The sequence below is a fragment of the Octopus bimaculoides genome, chromosome 24 (genome assembly GCF_046866305.1).
Source record: "Octopus bimaculoides isolate indiv1 chromosome 24, ASM4686630v1, whole genome shotgun sequence".
NCBI classification, from domain to species: Eukaryota; Metazoa; Mollusca; class Cephalopoda; order Octopoda; family Octopodidae; genus Octopus; species Octopus bimaculoides.
The window spans coordinates 15,801,492-15,818,281 of record NC_142951.1 but is presented as its reverse complement, the minus strand read 5'-3'; the positions used below and the strand labels follow the sequence as shown (position 1 = coordinate 15,818,281).

Genomic DNA, 16,790 nt, shown 5'->3' with positions numbered 1-16,790 from the left:
CACACCTTCCTTCCAAGCACTACTGTAAACAGCAGAAGTGAGCTAGAACATTGAAACTTAGTGTGCATGCACAACAGAGTTCAAGGTTAATCTGTCCCAAGTGGCTTCACTCTGTGTGCTTTAGTTTCATTACTATGGCAACAGTCCGGATACTTATTGATCAGCTCTTATATGTATGTATTGAGAGAGTGTGTAGGGGTATACATTATATCCATAATATCACCGTGAAAAAGTATCTCCAGGAAGCATTCTGCATACAGGGTACACTTACAGTAGCCTCTCAGATATGTAATAAGTATTTTAAAAATTTCATTTAATTAAGATTATCTAGGCAATCATTTGACAAAAATTTCCCTTAGAGGTAGTGACATGTCCTTTTTGTTACCATATTTCTCTTAAAATATGCTACCTTTATTTTAATTAATTTTGAAAATAATGAAGAATTCTGTAAAATAACTTTACAATTATTAACCCTTTGCCTGTTCTGCATATCGCTTGTGTCACAGGATATATTTGCATGGCATCTATGTATCATATATGATACACATCCCCAGTTTTTTCTACAACTGCCAGAGTTTGAAAACAAGCGTAGACGTTTAGAATCAAACTTATGAAAATGCTTTGGACTGGCAAAGGTTTAAGCTGGTGTTTGGAACTTAAATTAACTTGAAATTTGATGGAAGCTCTTAATTTAAATCGCCTTAACTCTTTAGCATTCAGATTATTTTGTTAAATAAATTGCTTATTTATTCAGGTTGTTTTGAATTAATCATGCACTATCTCATAATTTAGAATGACATTGTAAGGTAGGTGTGAGAGTCCAAATATGGCCAGTTTAAATGTTAAAAGAAGCCGGTTGGCATCAGAATAGTTAAAAATATTTTTTAGAAGCAAGGGAGATAACTCTCCAAGCAGATCATTTTACTGTAATTTTTGGAATATACACACTTCCATCTCTCTTAATAATTGTATTATTTCAGAAATAACAAGAGACAGTAGTACAGAAAGAGGCAATTCGTTTGAGGATGAGGAAGAACCTAATTTACAGAAGAGAAAATCTATAGAAGATAAAACGAAAGGATTCACACATAAAAAAATAGATGAAGTCGACTGCTCTTATAAATCTCCCAACAACAGTTCATTACCCAAACAGAAAGACAACCCTATAGAAAAATGTTCAGCAAATTCGAGTCAGCGATGGCGGACAGAAATCATACCTGACCGAATATTAGGATCTCCCAATTCAGTTAAGGTCAGACCGAGCAGTTCGTGTCAGGACTCCGATATATACTATGAAGACAACAGTAACGTCCGACGAGGAATTGACAGTTCGATGCGGTTATTTGTAGCCTTGTTTGATTATGACCCCGCTGTCATGTCACCTAACGCAGACGGATCAGATGCAGAGCTTCCGTTCCAAGAGGGAGATTTTATCAAGGTCAGTTCATTTAGCCTCATCATCATCTTCATCAGTTGCTTTTAACATCCATTTTCCATCCGGGTATGGGTTAGAGCAGTGTTTCTCAATGATTCTTTTGCCTATGGACTCCTTTGAGTCCACTTGTAGTCTATCGGACCTCCATAACCATTCATTTCTGTTACTTGTTTGTCATTAAACTGCAGCCATGCTGGAGCACTGCCTTAAAGGCTTTTAGTTAAAGAAATCAACCCCAGGACTTACTCTTTGTAAGACTTGTACTTATTCTATTGGCCTCTTTTGCCCAATCACTAAGTTATGGGGATATAAACATCAGCATTGGTTGTCAAACAATGATAGGGACACACACACACACACACATATATATGACAGGATTTTCTCAGTTTCTATCCACAAATCCACTCATAAGGCTTTGGTTAACCCAAGGTGCTTGAACAAGGTGCTCTGCATTGGGACTGTACCTGGAACCATGTGGTTGGGAAGCATGCTTCTTACCACACATCCACACCTCTCCATAACCATTCAATATACATAAAAAAAATCCAACTGTGTTTTTATAATTAAATATTAGGAATTGTATTAAAATATTTTAATATTTTTTTATATTGTAGAAGTGTAACCGATTTATTGCAGATAAATTTTAACAACATATGGACCCTCAAGGGCCATATGAACCCTGGTTGAGAAACATGGGGTTAGACAGTTTGACAGGATCCAGCAGGTCATAAGATTGCATCATGTTCCAATGTCTGCCACAGCAAGGTTTCTGCAGATGCCTGCCCTTTTATACCAAGCTGAGATTTTAGGACACATCCTTTTTGTCATTTGTCCTTATTTTGGTACCTTGGCCAAATGTTTTCTACTATTGGCTCAATCCAACCCAAGCCTTGTTTTTTTTTATAGACACAGGTGCACACATGTGCACAAAATACATGCTTACACACACATACCTTCACACATACCCAAATGTATGCACATATAGACTGGAAGACACTATGGCAGTTTTTCTCAACCAGGATCCACACAGGATTCTTTTGTTAAAACATTTATGTGTTATAAATTGATTATACCTCAACACCACACAAAATATTTTAATAATTATATACTTCTTTATAATAGTTAAGTAATTTGGTTTTACTTCTACAATGCACAAACTTTCTCAACAATTTTTTATATGATTCCTAATAATATTTATTTATAAGAATATAATAAGGGTTTTTAGATATAAAATGGCTAAGAGGGTCCATCAGAGTATAAGAAAGAAAGGGGTCCATAGGTAGAAAATGGTTGAGAAACATTGTATTAAAGTAACTACTCAATAGGGGGTAGCCAAAGGGTAGGGAGTTTCTCTAGATTGAGCTTCTAGTTCTCTGCATTAAGAGGTCACAGTTCTGGTACAATGAACATGTGATTTGAATGTCACAGGAATGAATCCCATGATGAATTCTTTAAGCGAAGTCAACTGGTAGATGATGTAGAATTAGACCAAGAACAAGATGGTTGAATAATATCCTGGTGTGGCTGTGTGGTAAGAAGCTTGCTTCCCAAGCACATGGTTCTAGGTTCAGTCCCACTGTGTGACATCTTGTCTTCTACTGTCACTTCAGGCAGACTGAAGTCTTGGACCTGAAGCTATTATAGAAGACACTGGCCCAAGATGCCACACAGTGGGACTGAACCTGGAACCATGTGGTTGGGAAGCAAGCTTCTTACCACACAGCTACACTATTGCAGATAAATTTTAACAATTAAATCTGATATGGACCCCACAAGGGTCAGACCCATGTTGAAAACCACTGCTCTACTACTACTACTACTACTACTACTACTACTACTACTACCCAGATTTTGTACCTAAATCTTAGATTCCTTGTCAGTCTACCAAAGGCTCACTCTGAATCTTCGGTTCATCTGTTGTTTAGAATGGCAAAGGAGTATTTGAGATTCTACACCCTCTCTTCCTACATGCCAAGATAGACCCCCTAAACTAATATAAATGAACTCTTTTGCTTCCTGCTATTAATTATTCACATACATGATATTAGCATCATCATCATCATCATCGTCTAATGTCCACCTTCCATGCTAGCATAATGGCCTTAAAATTGCAATAGTTTTAATATTAAATTTTTGCTTGTACCAAAGTGGCAAGCTGGCAGAATTGTTACCATGTCAACCAAATTCTTAGCATTTCACATGGTTCTTTACATTCTGAGATCAAATGTCACTAAGATTGACTTTACCTTTCATCCTTTTGGGGTCAAAGTAAGTATCAGTTTAGCATTTGAGTCAATGTAATCACCTATTCCTGTTCCCTTAAAATTGCTGCAAAAATTAGAAATATTAAATTTATGCTAGAACCCACTTTACTATTAAATTTTCATACAGCAAGATCATCCTGTATTTAGCATGCAGGGCAAAACGCTTAGCAGCATTTCATCCATCTTTACAGTCTGAGTTCATATTCCACTGAGATCGACTTTGTCTTGCATCCTCTCTGTGTCAATAAAATAAGTACCAGTTGAACGCTGGAATCAAAGTAATCAATTTATCCTGTACCCCAAAATTGCTGGGTTTGTGTCAAAATGTGAAACAGTTTCTATTTCAAAGCTATTCTGTGGCTTCAGAACCTTAACAGTGTTACAATATTTTTTTGTTGTATTCTTTATTGTCTTTTCTTTTTTGTAGATATTTGGCGATTGTGGTGCCGATGGATTTTACAGAGGAGAAGCAAACGGCAAGCTTGGTTACGTACCTGGCAACATGGTTACTGAGGTGAAGGTCAGGGACCCTGATGTGGTGCAGCAGCTGCTAAAAGACAATACCAGCACGTCCAGTGGAGAGAGCAGTAGTACTCCTGGTGTGTGTATGTATATATATATTTATATTTTTGATAGATAAATGAATAAATAAATATATGTGTATATATATATATATATATATATGTATGATAGATAAATAAATAAATAAATACACATATATATATATATATATATATATATATATATATATGATATGGTTTAAATGTACAGTAAACAAAGACAGGTGAGGGAACAACAAGCAGATGTATTAGTTTGATACTGGGGAAAAATGGAAAAGTCTTTGATGTTTTGAGCCTATGTTCTCCAACAGAAAAGGATGAGAGGAAAAAAAATGAGGAGGGCAAGAAAACACTATGTGAGGATTAATGGTTCCACATATCTCTCTATTTATAATGGCACTCTGTCAGTCATGATGACGAGAGTTCCAGATGATTTGATCAATGGAAGAGGTCTTGCTCATGAAATTAATGTGCAAGTGGCTGAGCGCTCTACAGACACACGTACCCTTAATGTAAGTTCTCAGGGAAATTCAGTATGACACTGAATGTGACAAGGGCTGGTCCATTGAAAAATAGGTACAACTCATTTTTGCCAGCTGAGTGGACTGGAACAGTGTGAAATAAAATATCTCGCTCAAGGACACAACGCGTCACCGGGAATTGAACTCATGACCTTATGATCAAAAGTGTTTCTTTTTTATTTGCTTCTGTCTAGTAATCAAAGAAAATAACTACTATTCCCTTCAATCTTGGAACTTTTGTCACCTGGACATCAGTATTTTGAAACTGACCTCTTTTCCATTACATTTCAGACAGATTCAATGCTGAGTTGCTGAAGCAGAAATATTGTTATAGCAAATGTTCTGTTCAATAGCACAGATTTGCTTGTCAGTTGTTTGACCTTAATCAGTTGAGCTTATCCTTTAGTGGCTGACAATATGCGCATCTCTGATGATGAGCAGGACTAGTCAGGGGGCTTCATAACCATATGTTAAGAGGAATTGTTTGGGGTTTGAATAAATATCATAACAAAAGCAAAGTTCGAAGGAAATCATCATCATCATCATCATTATTTAACGTCCACTTTCCATGGGTTGGATGATTTGACTGGGGACTGGCGAACCGGATGGCTACACCAGACTCCAATCTGATTTGGCAGAGTTTCTACAGCTGGATGCCCTTCCTAATGCCAACCACTCTGAGAGTGTAGTGGGTGCTTTTTACGTGCCACCGGCATGAGGGCCAGTTCGGCGGTGCTGGCAATGGCCACGCTCAAATGGTCTTTTTTACGTGCCACCTGCACAGGAGTCAGTCCAATGTTTTGTTCACATGCCACCGGCACGAGTGCCAGTAAGGCAAAGCTGGAAACGATCGTGCTCAAATGGAACTTTTTACATGCCACCAACACAGAAGCGAGACCGCTGCTCTGGCAGTGATCCCGCTGCTCTGGCAGTGATCCCACTGCTCTGGCAGTGATCCCGCTGCTCTGGCAGTGATCCCGCTGCTCTGGCAGTGATCCCGCTGCTCTGGCAGTGATCCCGCTGCTCTGGCAGTGATCCCGCTGCTCTGGCAGTGATCCCGCTCAGATGGTGTTGTTAGCACACCACTAGCATGGGTGCCAGTCATCAAATTTGGTTCAGTTTCGATCTCACTTACCCCAACATGTCGCAAGCTGAGTTTAGTGTCCATTGAAGGAAGGTTGGCATGGGTGCCAGTCAACGAATTTGGAATATTAGCCATTTTTCATACTTTCCAGGGGTAAGCAAATAGGAAATAACAGTTGCTACTTAAGGACAAAACTTGTTACACTATGTTATTATGAACCTGTTTCATTTTGATTTGTTAAGCTTATTATGACAAGGCTCTATGTAGCCCTTGTCATTTATGTCTGTATTTTTCTTGCAGCCTTCCACTTCACTTACTCCTTCTTATACTCCTGTTTCTTTAACTACTTTACAAAAACTAATTTTCTCTTACATGTATTTGCAGCCAAAGAAAATTTTCTTTCCAAATCACTGTATAGAAGCGCTGACCTCACGAACTCTGGCCTAGGCCCCGGCAAACTTATGGTTGCTCTTTACGACTATGACCCTCGGGAGCTCTCACCTAATGTCGATGCTGAGGTAGATTTACAGATTTTATTTTGTTTTGGTTGCTGTTTTTTTAAAAACTTTTTTTATACACCATGTTTTTCTCTTCCTTCATTGGTTTCACTAGTTTCAGTCATTAGATTGTGGCCATATTGGGGCACTGCCTGCAATGGTTTATAGTTGATTGTATCAACAACAAATACTTATTTTCATATCAGTTACTTATTTTATCAATCTCTATTTATTGAACTGCTACATTTGTGAGACACAAACCTAAATACGCACATACCCTCTCACACACACACATATATAAAGCCAACAAGCTTCCATTCAGTCTTACTCGAAGCACATTAGCCTACCTCAGCTAAGCAGATGACACTACTGGCTGGAGATTATAATGTGAACTTCCTAACAATAAAGCCATGCCTTCTCCAATGTTAATGTCATTTGTTGATATATCAGGTCATCCCATAAGTTCTGTCCGAATTTTGAAGAAAGAAAACAAGTGATCAAATGTTATATGTAATTGAAATTCAATCATCAATGTACTTTCCCTGATTATCTATGACTTCCTTCCATCTATTTACAAGATTTTTAATCCCATCAATGTAAAACTCTTTTGGTTTTAAAGCGAAGAACTCTGAAATGTTAGTTTCGACCTCTTCCTGGCTTGTGAAAGTTATGTCACCCAAATGATTCTGTAAACTACGAAACATATGGTAGTCTGAAGGAGCAAGGTCGGGAGAATAAGGTGGATGAGGAACTTTTTCCCAACCAAGCTCTTCAATCTTCTGCAGTGTGGGGTCGCGCAATGAAACATCACTCCTTTCTGATTCACTAAAGTGGGTTTTTTAAATTTCTGACATTAGACTTGAGCATTGATTTTTGTGTTAGGTGGTAACAATTCAAAGTGAATTACTCCTTTGTAATCCCACCAGATAGAGAGAAGAACCTTTTTTCCATGAAGTTCCCTTCTCGGTTGTGGTTGAGCTTTTTCCCTTTTACCAAGCCACTGTTTACAACATTTAACATTTCGATAGAAGATCCATTTTTCATCACCAGTCACAAGTCTGTCCAAAAATGAGTTCGCGAGAATGGAGAAAAGAGCAGATGTCAACTCGGGATTTGCAGTTGCTTTCAGACAATTCATGAGGCACCCATTTTCCAAGTTTAGGAATCTTTCCAAGTTGTTGAAGATGATGATGAACAGTTGTATGGTTTGAACTCAGCTTTATTGCCAATTCTTCAATTGATAAAGCAGGATTTTCTTCAAGTAATGCCTCAAGGAGCTTATCATCAAACTCAACTGGACGTCCTGTTCAATCTTCATCTTCAAGGCTGAAATCTCCACTTCTGAATTTTGCAAACCATCTCCAGCAAGTTCTTTCATTCAAGCATTCTTTCCCACAAACTGAGTGTATGTTTCGAGTCGCTTCGGCTGCAGCGTTTCCCTTTTTGTACTCATAAAGCATTATGTGCCTTAAATGTTCTTTGGATACTTCCATGTTAGAAAGGGTTTTAATCAAAGAAATTTTAATTTTATTATTCTGTAAAATAATATTTAATTAGTTTAAATGTACACAAATACATAAAAATAATTTTTAATTCCATTAGACATTCTAAAATACTATTAAATTTCATTCAATTTTAAAAAAGGTGAAATTGGACAGAACTTATGGGATGACCTGATACATGTACAATAAAAACTTTTGTTGAAGGGGGCTGGTCAATTACATTGTCCCCAGCACTCAGCTGATACTGAAAGGTGGAATTTGATCTCAGAATTTGTATGGATGAGGAAAGCTGCTACTTAAAGTGCCAATCTCTGATTGTGAACAGAACCTGTGGAATATGTAGACTCGGGAAGACGTGAGATGAAGTGGTGAGAAAAAATTTTCAGACTCTGGGCCCCACTGAGGAGATGACAAGGGACCAGGACTTGTGGAGATTTCCTTTACTAGAAAAGACACGTCAAGCTAAATAAAATTGTGGCCATCCATACAAATCGGCATGTCCTCTATGGCCATGCCACCACTCCCTCTCCCAGATGAGAGGTTTTTTGTCTTGCATGCACTTGTGCCAGTGCTACATAAGCACAGCTGTGAAAAGGCACCCAGAACATTCTGTCAAGTGGTTGGCATTAGGAAGGATATCTAGCTGTAGAAACCTAGCCAAAACAGACAATTGGAATCTGGACAGCTCATCAACTGTCCAACCCATGCCAGCATAGAAAACAGACGTTAAACGATGACCGTGATGAATGTAAAGGCAGTCTAGTTGCTTAGTGATATTTCATTTGGCATGTTATCAGTTCTGCCACCTCGCTGCCTTTACACACACATACACACACCGACTAAAAATAAAGAAAAAAAAATAGTAGAACAGTGAGCTGGTAGAATCTGTGCACTGGATAAAATGCTTTGTGGTATTTTGTCCATCATTATGTTCTGTGTTCAAATTCTGCCACTAAGGTCGACTTTGCCTTTCATCCTTTTGGTGTCAATAAAAGAAGTATCAGTTGATGACTGGGGTCGATTTAATCGACTGAGGCCTTCCTTTGAAATTGCTGGCCTTGAGCCCAAATATGAAACCAATAATCAAAGGGAAAATTAAATAATCCACAACCATGAGTTATCTCCCTTTCGCTTTATTTTAAATATGCAGGACAAGAACTATCTGTATCCGGGGTTCTCAACCATTTTTCATCTATGAACTCCTTTGATTACTATTTTATTTAGGTGGACCCCCCCCCCCCCCACCATAGCCATTCGATGTTTTAAAATTAGTTTTATAGAAACTTCTTTCAAAATTCCTATTTTGTTTTTCACATATTATCTTGTATAAATTGAACTATGTAAACGTTTGAGGAAGAAATTTAACTGTCTCTTGTAATAGATACATCTAAATCAAAAGTTTTTCGTGGAACCTTAATATACTACGCTGAATCCCCTACTTACTATTTTCTTCCATGGACCCCGGTTGAGAACCACTAATCTATACATATACACTTCCAAATGAAATTTGAAACGATAGGTTTAGTTAGCCCTTATTTCATCCATTCCATGTAATATAAGCTTCCCTTTCATAAGTCCTAAGTTGCTCTGGTGGTTAAACATAACTGGGAATGTGTAGTATGTATAAAGCATGGACACCAAGAACTATTATTATTATTATTATTATTATTATTATTATTGAGGCAGTGAGCTGGCAGAATTGTTAGCACACTGGGCAGAATGCTTAGTGACATTTCATCTGTCATTATGTGCTAAGTTCAAATTCCGCTGAGGTCGACATTGCCTTTCATCCTTTCAAGATTGATAAAATAAGTACCAGTTGAACACTGAGGTTGATGTAATCGATTCATCCCCTCCCCCAGAATTGCTGCCTTTGTGGCAAAATTTGAAGCCGTTATTATTATTAATTTAGGCAGTGAGCTGGCAGAGTCATTCGCAGTTTTCGCCCATCGCTACATTCTGAGTTCAGATTCTACTGAGTTCAATTTTGCCTTTCATCCTTTCAGGGTCAATAAATTAAGTACCAGTTGAGTACTCGGGTCAATGTAATCGACTAGTCCCCTCCCACCAAATTTCAGCCCTTGTACCTATAGTAGAAAGGATTATTATTATTCTATTATTATCATTATTATTATTATTATTATTATTATTATTATTATTATTATTATTATTATTATTATTATTATTATTTAAGGTGGCAAGCTGGCAGAATCGTTAGCATACTGAGCAAAATGTTTAATGACATTTCATCCATCTTTACATTCTGAGTTCAAATATTGCCGAGGTCGACTTTGTCTTTCAGGACAGGCAAAGGATTAACTTGCTTTGTCAGCTTAATCTAAATATCTTAAGTGTCTTATTTCCTATTGATCCCTTCCTAACTAAATAACTTTCCTGTCTCTTCTCTGATGCTTTCAGGTGGAACTGGCATTCAAAGTTGGAGATTTTATTACAATCTATGGTGACATGGATGACGATGGTTTCTTTATCGGTGAAATGAAAGGACGAAAAGGTTTGGTGCCTTCTAACTTCATTCGAGCAGCTACCATGTCTACCGAAGAACTCCACAGGGACATTGATGTTCGAGATGAAACAAGGGATGAATCCCACAGAAAATCGAAATTGTCACTGAAAATTGAGCCAGAATTAAACAGAGTAAGTGATGTTGCTGCATTCAACACTGGCCTACGTTTTCTTGCGTGACTGTTTCTCACCTTCCATTATCATCCTTACCTCAATCCCCACTTTGCCCACTACCCATCTAATGTACCCCTTTTATATATATATAATATATATATACACACATATATATATATTTATATATATATATAGATGTTTATTTATATATATACAAACAATTGCAGCATGGAAGGTGTTTATAAGCCATTTAAGAAACACACAAGAACCGTTAGATTCACTTCAACATTTAAATTTAATTTGCCAAAATATTTTCGTCGCTTTGAGACCGCAATCTCTTCACTGACAAAATTCTGTGCACCACGGAATTTTGTTAGTGAATAGTAGTGATAATAACAATAATAATAATGATAATTACTCCAGTAATTTAACACACTCATATAGTAGCAATAGTTATTTAGGTAAAAATATAGGTAATAAGTACAACATTAGTAAATATAACAATCTCTGTAACAACAAGAAGATTAGTATCTCAGAATCTAATTCTAATAGAATTAGGTTTAAGTGCGAATGCCAGGACCAAAAATGTGGTTTATCAATGTGAGGTAATGACTCACACAGACGTCTCGCATTATGTAGGTAGCTCCTCGACGCAGGTCTCCAGGAGAATTTCCAACCATTATTCTTCCTTTAGGGATAGGAATAAAATTAATAGTACCGGTCTAAGTAAATTAATCTGAAAACTTAAGGACTGCAATAAACAATTCTCTTTGGAATGGTCAATACTGGCTACCTCAATACCCTACGACAAGGGTAAGGATTTTTGTCCTCTTTGTAACTTGGAGCTATTCTACATTCTGTTCTCCAAGAATAATTTAGTTAACCAGGTAACTCAGAGAGCATACAGATGCCAGCATTGGAGGAAACACACCCTCAGTTCTTTTCATTAATTTCATCCTTCTTACTAATTTTAGTTATTATTATTTTCATTTTTTCACCTAATAACATTCTCACGAATGGACAGCCACCTTGCAAGTGGTATGTACAATCACCCAGCTTAGTATTTACCTTTAACTTTAGGCAGTAACAATAATAGTAATAATGATAATAATAAATTTATTTTTATACTTATTATAATAATAATAATAACAATAACAAGAATAATATCATTAAAATATTATCTTAAATAACAATTATATCCAACTCCAACGCCAGTTGTTTCTACTTTTTCCCCTTCCCAGTAAAGCTACATTCGTTTAGTTTGAAGCATACTCGTAATTTTACTTACATATTTTCGATCTCGTAAGCATGTTTATTATTATTATTTCATTACATTATAGTTTTGTACCTTGTATTACCATTTATTTAGGTTAATAACCGTATCTTAATATGATACAATGCTATGGATGTTTAATTTATTATATTTACAATCTGTGCTTAGTTTTACCTCAGTATATAAGTTTGTTTACATAAGGAGTAATAATATATAATGAATTCATTGGATTCCCTCCCTTCCTCCTTTTCTGGTTTTTAGTTTGCCATTTTCTTTTAACCTTAGATTTTTGGATTTTACTGCGGTCCATTATGCCTTCCTCTAATTTAAACTTAGTATAGCATTCACAACCTCTCTCCCTTAATAGCTCTCTGTAAATCAGCATTCTTGTTTCTAACGGTCATTTAACTTAGCTATATAGTGTTATTACCCGTACGCAGCCTTAGCATTTAGCGCAAGTCTTGCATTTGTAACATGGTTTCCTGACGATGAATTTATGTGCAATTCCAACACCTCTTACTTCTTTGGAGTAGAGTGTACATATATTTTGAAACATATGTAGGAATTAAAGGAACTTATTGATCATACGCGCTTTGCTCCATTCTTCATATATGTGTATATATATATATATATATATATATATATATATATATATATATATATATATATATATATATATGTTTGTATGTATATATATTTATATATATATGTGTGGTCCCGCACCAAACATTTATGTGTATGTATATATATATATATATTGTCCATAGTCACCCACACCAAAGCTTACAGTGGATATAACAAGTGTGATCTATGCATAGCCGAGGTCATGGCATTTTTGCAATCCACAGACTGTGGTAAGAAGCTTCCTTCCCAGCCACATGGTTCCAGGTTCAGTTTCACAGTGTGGTATCTTGGGCAAGTGTCTTCTACTTTAGCTTCAGGCCAACCAAAGTCTTGTGAGTGGATTTGGTAGACAGAAACTAAGAGAAGCACTTTGTGTGTGTGTGGGTGTGTGTGTGTGTGTGTGTGTATATATATATATATATATATATATATATATATAAATATAAGTTTATGTATATATTAATATTATCTCAGTTATTAAAAATTCTTTGATAATGTAAATATGTTAATAGTTACCAGTGGTAGCAAAATTACACTAAAACACAAGATATCACAGCCGTTTTACAGGTAGAGATACCAAGTTAAAGTGATACATTTTGAGAAGATATGAATAATAATAATAAATGGAGCAAAACGCATATAAATAAAAGTTCCTTTAATTTCTACACATGTTTCAAAATAAATGAGAGCTCCTTCACAAAGAAGTAAGAGCTGCTGGGATTCCTCATATATTTCTCTTCAGGGAGTTCATAATAAAACATATAATAGCAAGACAAAAACGAAATGATGAGGTAACTTACGAGCAGAGATGTTACATGGTCAGTGACCGTTATGTTTTATTATGAACTCCCTGAAGAGAAATATATGAGGAATCCCAGCAGCTCTTACTTCTTTGATATTAAAATTGTAACCTTCTCATCAAAGAAAGCATGGGAATCATCTTAAACGTAAGACATTATGACCGATATATATATATATATATATACACACACACACACACACACACACACACACACACACACACACACACACTCATACTCACACTCACATACACCCACCCACATGCATAAATATATAAACATATATATACACACACTCGTATTTATGTAGGTAGATAGATATAAAATTATAAGCATGCCTTTTCTAGGGGCATCAATATATTTCATTTTATATTTTGTTTGTCATAGCAATTATATTTATTTTAATTGTTTATTTGTTTTCATGGTGTTGCACTGTTTATCAAAACCAACTCCATAAATCCTTGTATTTTTTCTTTATTTTTTCATTTCAGTTCATTTTATTTTATTTTATTTTATTTTATCCTTGATATTGCATTTGTAAGCAATACCACATCATTGAGTACAGGTTTGTGATTAACCTTGATTCACAGTTATTTCTGGCTTTGAGAAGAGATAAGAGAATATCACTGGTGTTTCACTTTCTTACTGACACCCACACACGTGTGTGTGTGTGTGTGTGTATGTGTGTGCATGCATACATTTATATGTGTGTGTGTATGTATATATACACACACACATGATGATGACGTGTGTGTTTGTATGTATTATAGAAGCATGTGTATATTCATATATGTGTATACCTGTGGTTAGATTATTGGGCTCACAATCATGAGGTTGTGAGTTCGAATCCTGGACCAGGCTGTGTGTTGTGTTCTTGAGCAAGACACTTTATTTCACATTGCTCCAGTTCACTCAGCTGTAGGAATAAGTTGAGACAATTTTGGTGCCAAGCTGTATCGGCCTTTGCCTTTCCCTTGGATAATATCAGTGGTGTGGAGAGGAGGGAGGCTGGTATGCATGAGTGACTGCTGGACTTGTGCCTTGGTGGGGAACTTTCTTGGTGTAATCTCATAGTCATTCATGACTGAAGGGGGTCATTACCCCTTTATGCCTCTGTCTGTTTCTCTGTGTGTGTGCAGTGAAGTTGCGTGTCTTAGTGGTTAAAATATTCAGCTCACAACTGAAAGGTTGTGCGTTTGATTCCCAGTAGCAGGTTGTGTCCTTCAGCAAGACACTTTACTTCACATAGCTCCAGTCCACTCAGCTGGCAAAAATGAGTAGTACCTGTATTTCAAAGGGCCAGCTTTGTCATAGTCTGTGTCATGTTGAATCTCTGTGACAACTACATTAAAGCTATGCATGTCTGGATTGCTCAGCCTCTCCCATGTTAATTTTACAAACAGACTTTCATTGACTGGATCAACTCGAAGCTTCATCACCACAACCAACAGAATGCCAGGTTATATATATATATATATATATATATATATATTTCTATATATGTGTGTGTGTGTGTGTGTGTGTGTATTTTTAAACAAGTATGTTGTTGACTGTGACTTTAAAGTTTTGGCCAGCTAAGCCATTGTCAGAGTCACTGTCAATAACATTCTTGTTTAAGAATAATAAATTTGTATTCTACAGAAATATAGAGTAAGCCATCAGATTAACGTAAAATTGTTTTTATTATAACTGAACATAAAAACAAACATTGTTATATACATGTGTGTGTGTGTGCGTGAGAGAGAGAGAGAGGGGGGGAGAAAGATAGAGAGTGCTGGCTTTCAACCCAATGCTATGATGAAAGGCACTCAAAGTGTTTGTGTGATGGGCTTGAACCAGTGACCACTTCATTGTCAAGTGAATATCTCAACTACACACCTGTTTTTAGCCTTTTAGTTTGTTTCTTTCTTCTATCCAGCTCTCTCCTTCACAAGACCAACAGATTTGAAATTCAGACCACCTTCAAAAGGAACTTTGCCAGATTGACAAGAGTGAGTGCTATGTGCACAAATAGCTATATAAACACTACCCCCTGCCTCCAATTATTGCCATCTTTAACATTCCTTCATTAAATGAAGTACCTTAATTGTAGCTGAATAGAGGTACCATTTCGTACAGAACTTGAAGCCCGCACTGCAATTGCTTAAAAATCCTATCTTCTAAAATAACACATGCTAGTTATACTCTTTGTATTAACACTTTTATATTCCTACTAATATTTATAACATTTGTTACTTATACACTTTATTAATAATGAACTAATGATGAGAGAGTACTTTCTATGTGGTTGCTTGATTTGCTAGAAATAGCTGAATTTCCATGATTTAGATTACTCTGTCAAATGTAATGCTTATTTATTCACATTGCTTTGTATCAGTCGTGCACTATTTTGTAGCTTCAAGATTTTGATGATGCATTTGTTTATTTTTAGAATAACATTGTAGAGAAAGTGAGAGAGGCCTGAGCTGGTCAATTTGAGCATAAAATAGGTAGAATATTTGGGCCTGGTATGGCTGGTTTGAACACTAGAGGCTAACTCAGATTTGTAAAAATTATATTAACTAGAGCACTCAGAGAGCTCAAACCTCTGCCAAGACAACACCAACATCCTCTCAATGATTAGCTGGAGATGATTTTTAAAATGAGGATATCTGAAATAAACTCAATTGCTCTCAAAAATGAGAATACTAAAAATGAACCCGACCGCTCTCAAAAATTAAGAAAAAAAAAATTGGAAAAATTTCCAGAATCTTTGTCTGGTACCAGATCAATCCCCAAATCTAATCAGTTTGTGCCAGTCATGAAGCCAAACATCCCAGAAAGTTTCATCTCAATCCATCCAGCAGTTCTTGAGATATCTTGTCCATGGACAAACAAACAAACAAACACGACTGAAAAAAATACCTCTGCCTTCGCTAAGGCAGTGGTAATAATAATAATCCTACTATAGGTACAAGACCTGAAATTTGGTGGGTGGGGCTAATTGACTACCTTGATTCCAGTGTATAACTGGTATGTATTTTATCAACATGGAAAGGATGAAAGGCGAAGTTGAATTCAGAATGTAATGATGAACAAAATGCCACTAAGCATTTTGCTCAGCATGCTAATGATTCTGCCAGCTTGCTACCATTAATAATGATAATAATAATAATAATAATAATAATAATAATAATAATAATAATAATGATGATAATAATAATATTAATTTCAAATTTTGGCACAAGGTCAGCAATTTTGGGGGAGGGGTTTAGTCAATTACATCAACACCAGTGCTTGACTGGTACTTATTCCATCAACCCTGAAAGGATGAAAGGCAAAGTCAGCCTAGGTGGAATTTGAACTCAAAACATAAAGCCAGAGGAAGTGCTGCCTAGTATTTTGTCTGATATGCTAATGACTCTGCCAGCTCAATGCTTTCTCCATAATCACCATCATCATCGTTTAACGTCCACCTTCCATGCTAGCATGGGTTGGACGATTTGACTGAGGACTGGTGAAACCGGATGGCAACACCAGGCTCCAATCTAATTTGGCAGAGTTTCTACAGCTGGATGCCCTTCCTAACGCCAACCACTCAGAGAGTGTAGTGG

The 16,790-nt window shown here is 36.4% G+C and overlaps 1 protein-coding gene across 1 annotated transcript in view; it reads left to right on the top strand.

Annotated features, from left to right (window-relative positions):
* The window catches only part of LOC106877382 (uncharacterized), a 900,394-nt gene that overhangs the window by 875,081 nt on the left and 8,523 nt on the right, over positions 1-16,790 (top strand). The window contains exons 27-30 of the mRNA XM_089341355.1: positions 981-1,438; positions 4,127-4,298; positions 6,249-6,382; positions 10,282-10,518. Of these exons, the coding sequence (XP_089197481.1) occupies positions 981-1,438; positions 4,127-4,298; positions 6,249-6,382; positions 10,282-10,518 (1,001 nt within the window). The remainder of the gene's footprint in view (positions 1-980; positions 1,439-4,126; positions 4,299-6,248; positions 6,383-10,281; positions 10,519-16,790) is intronic.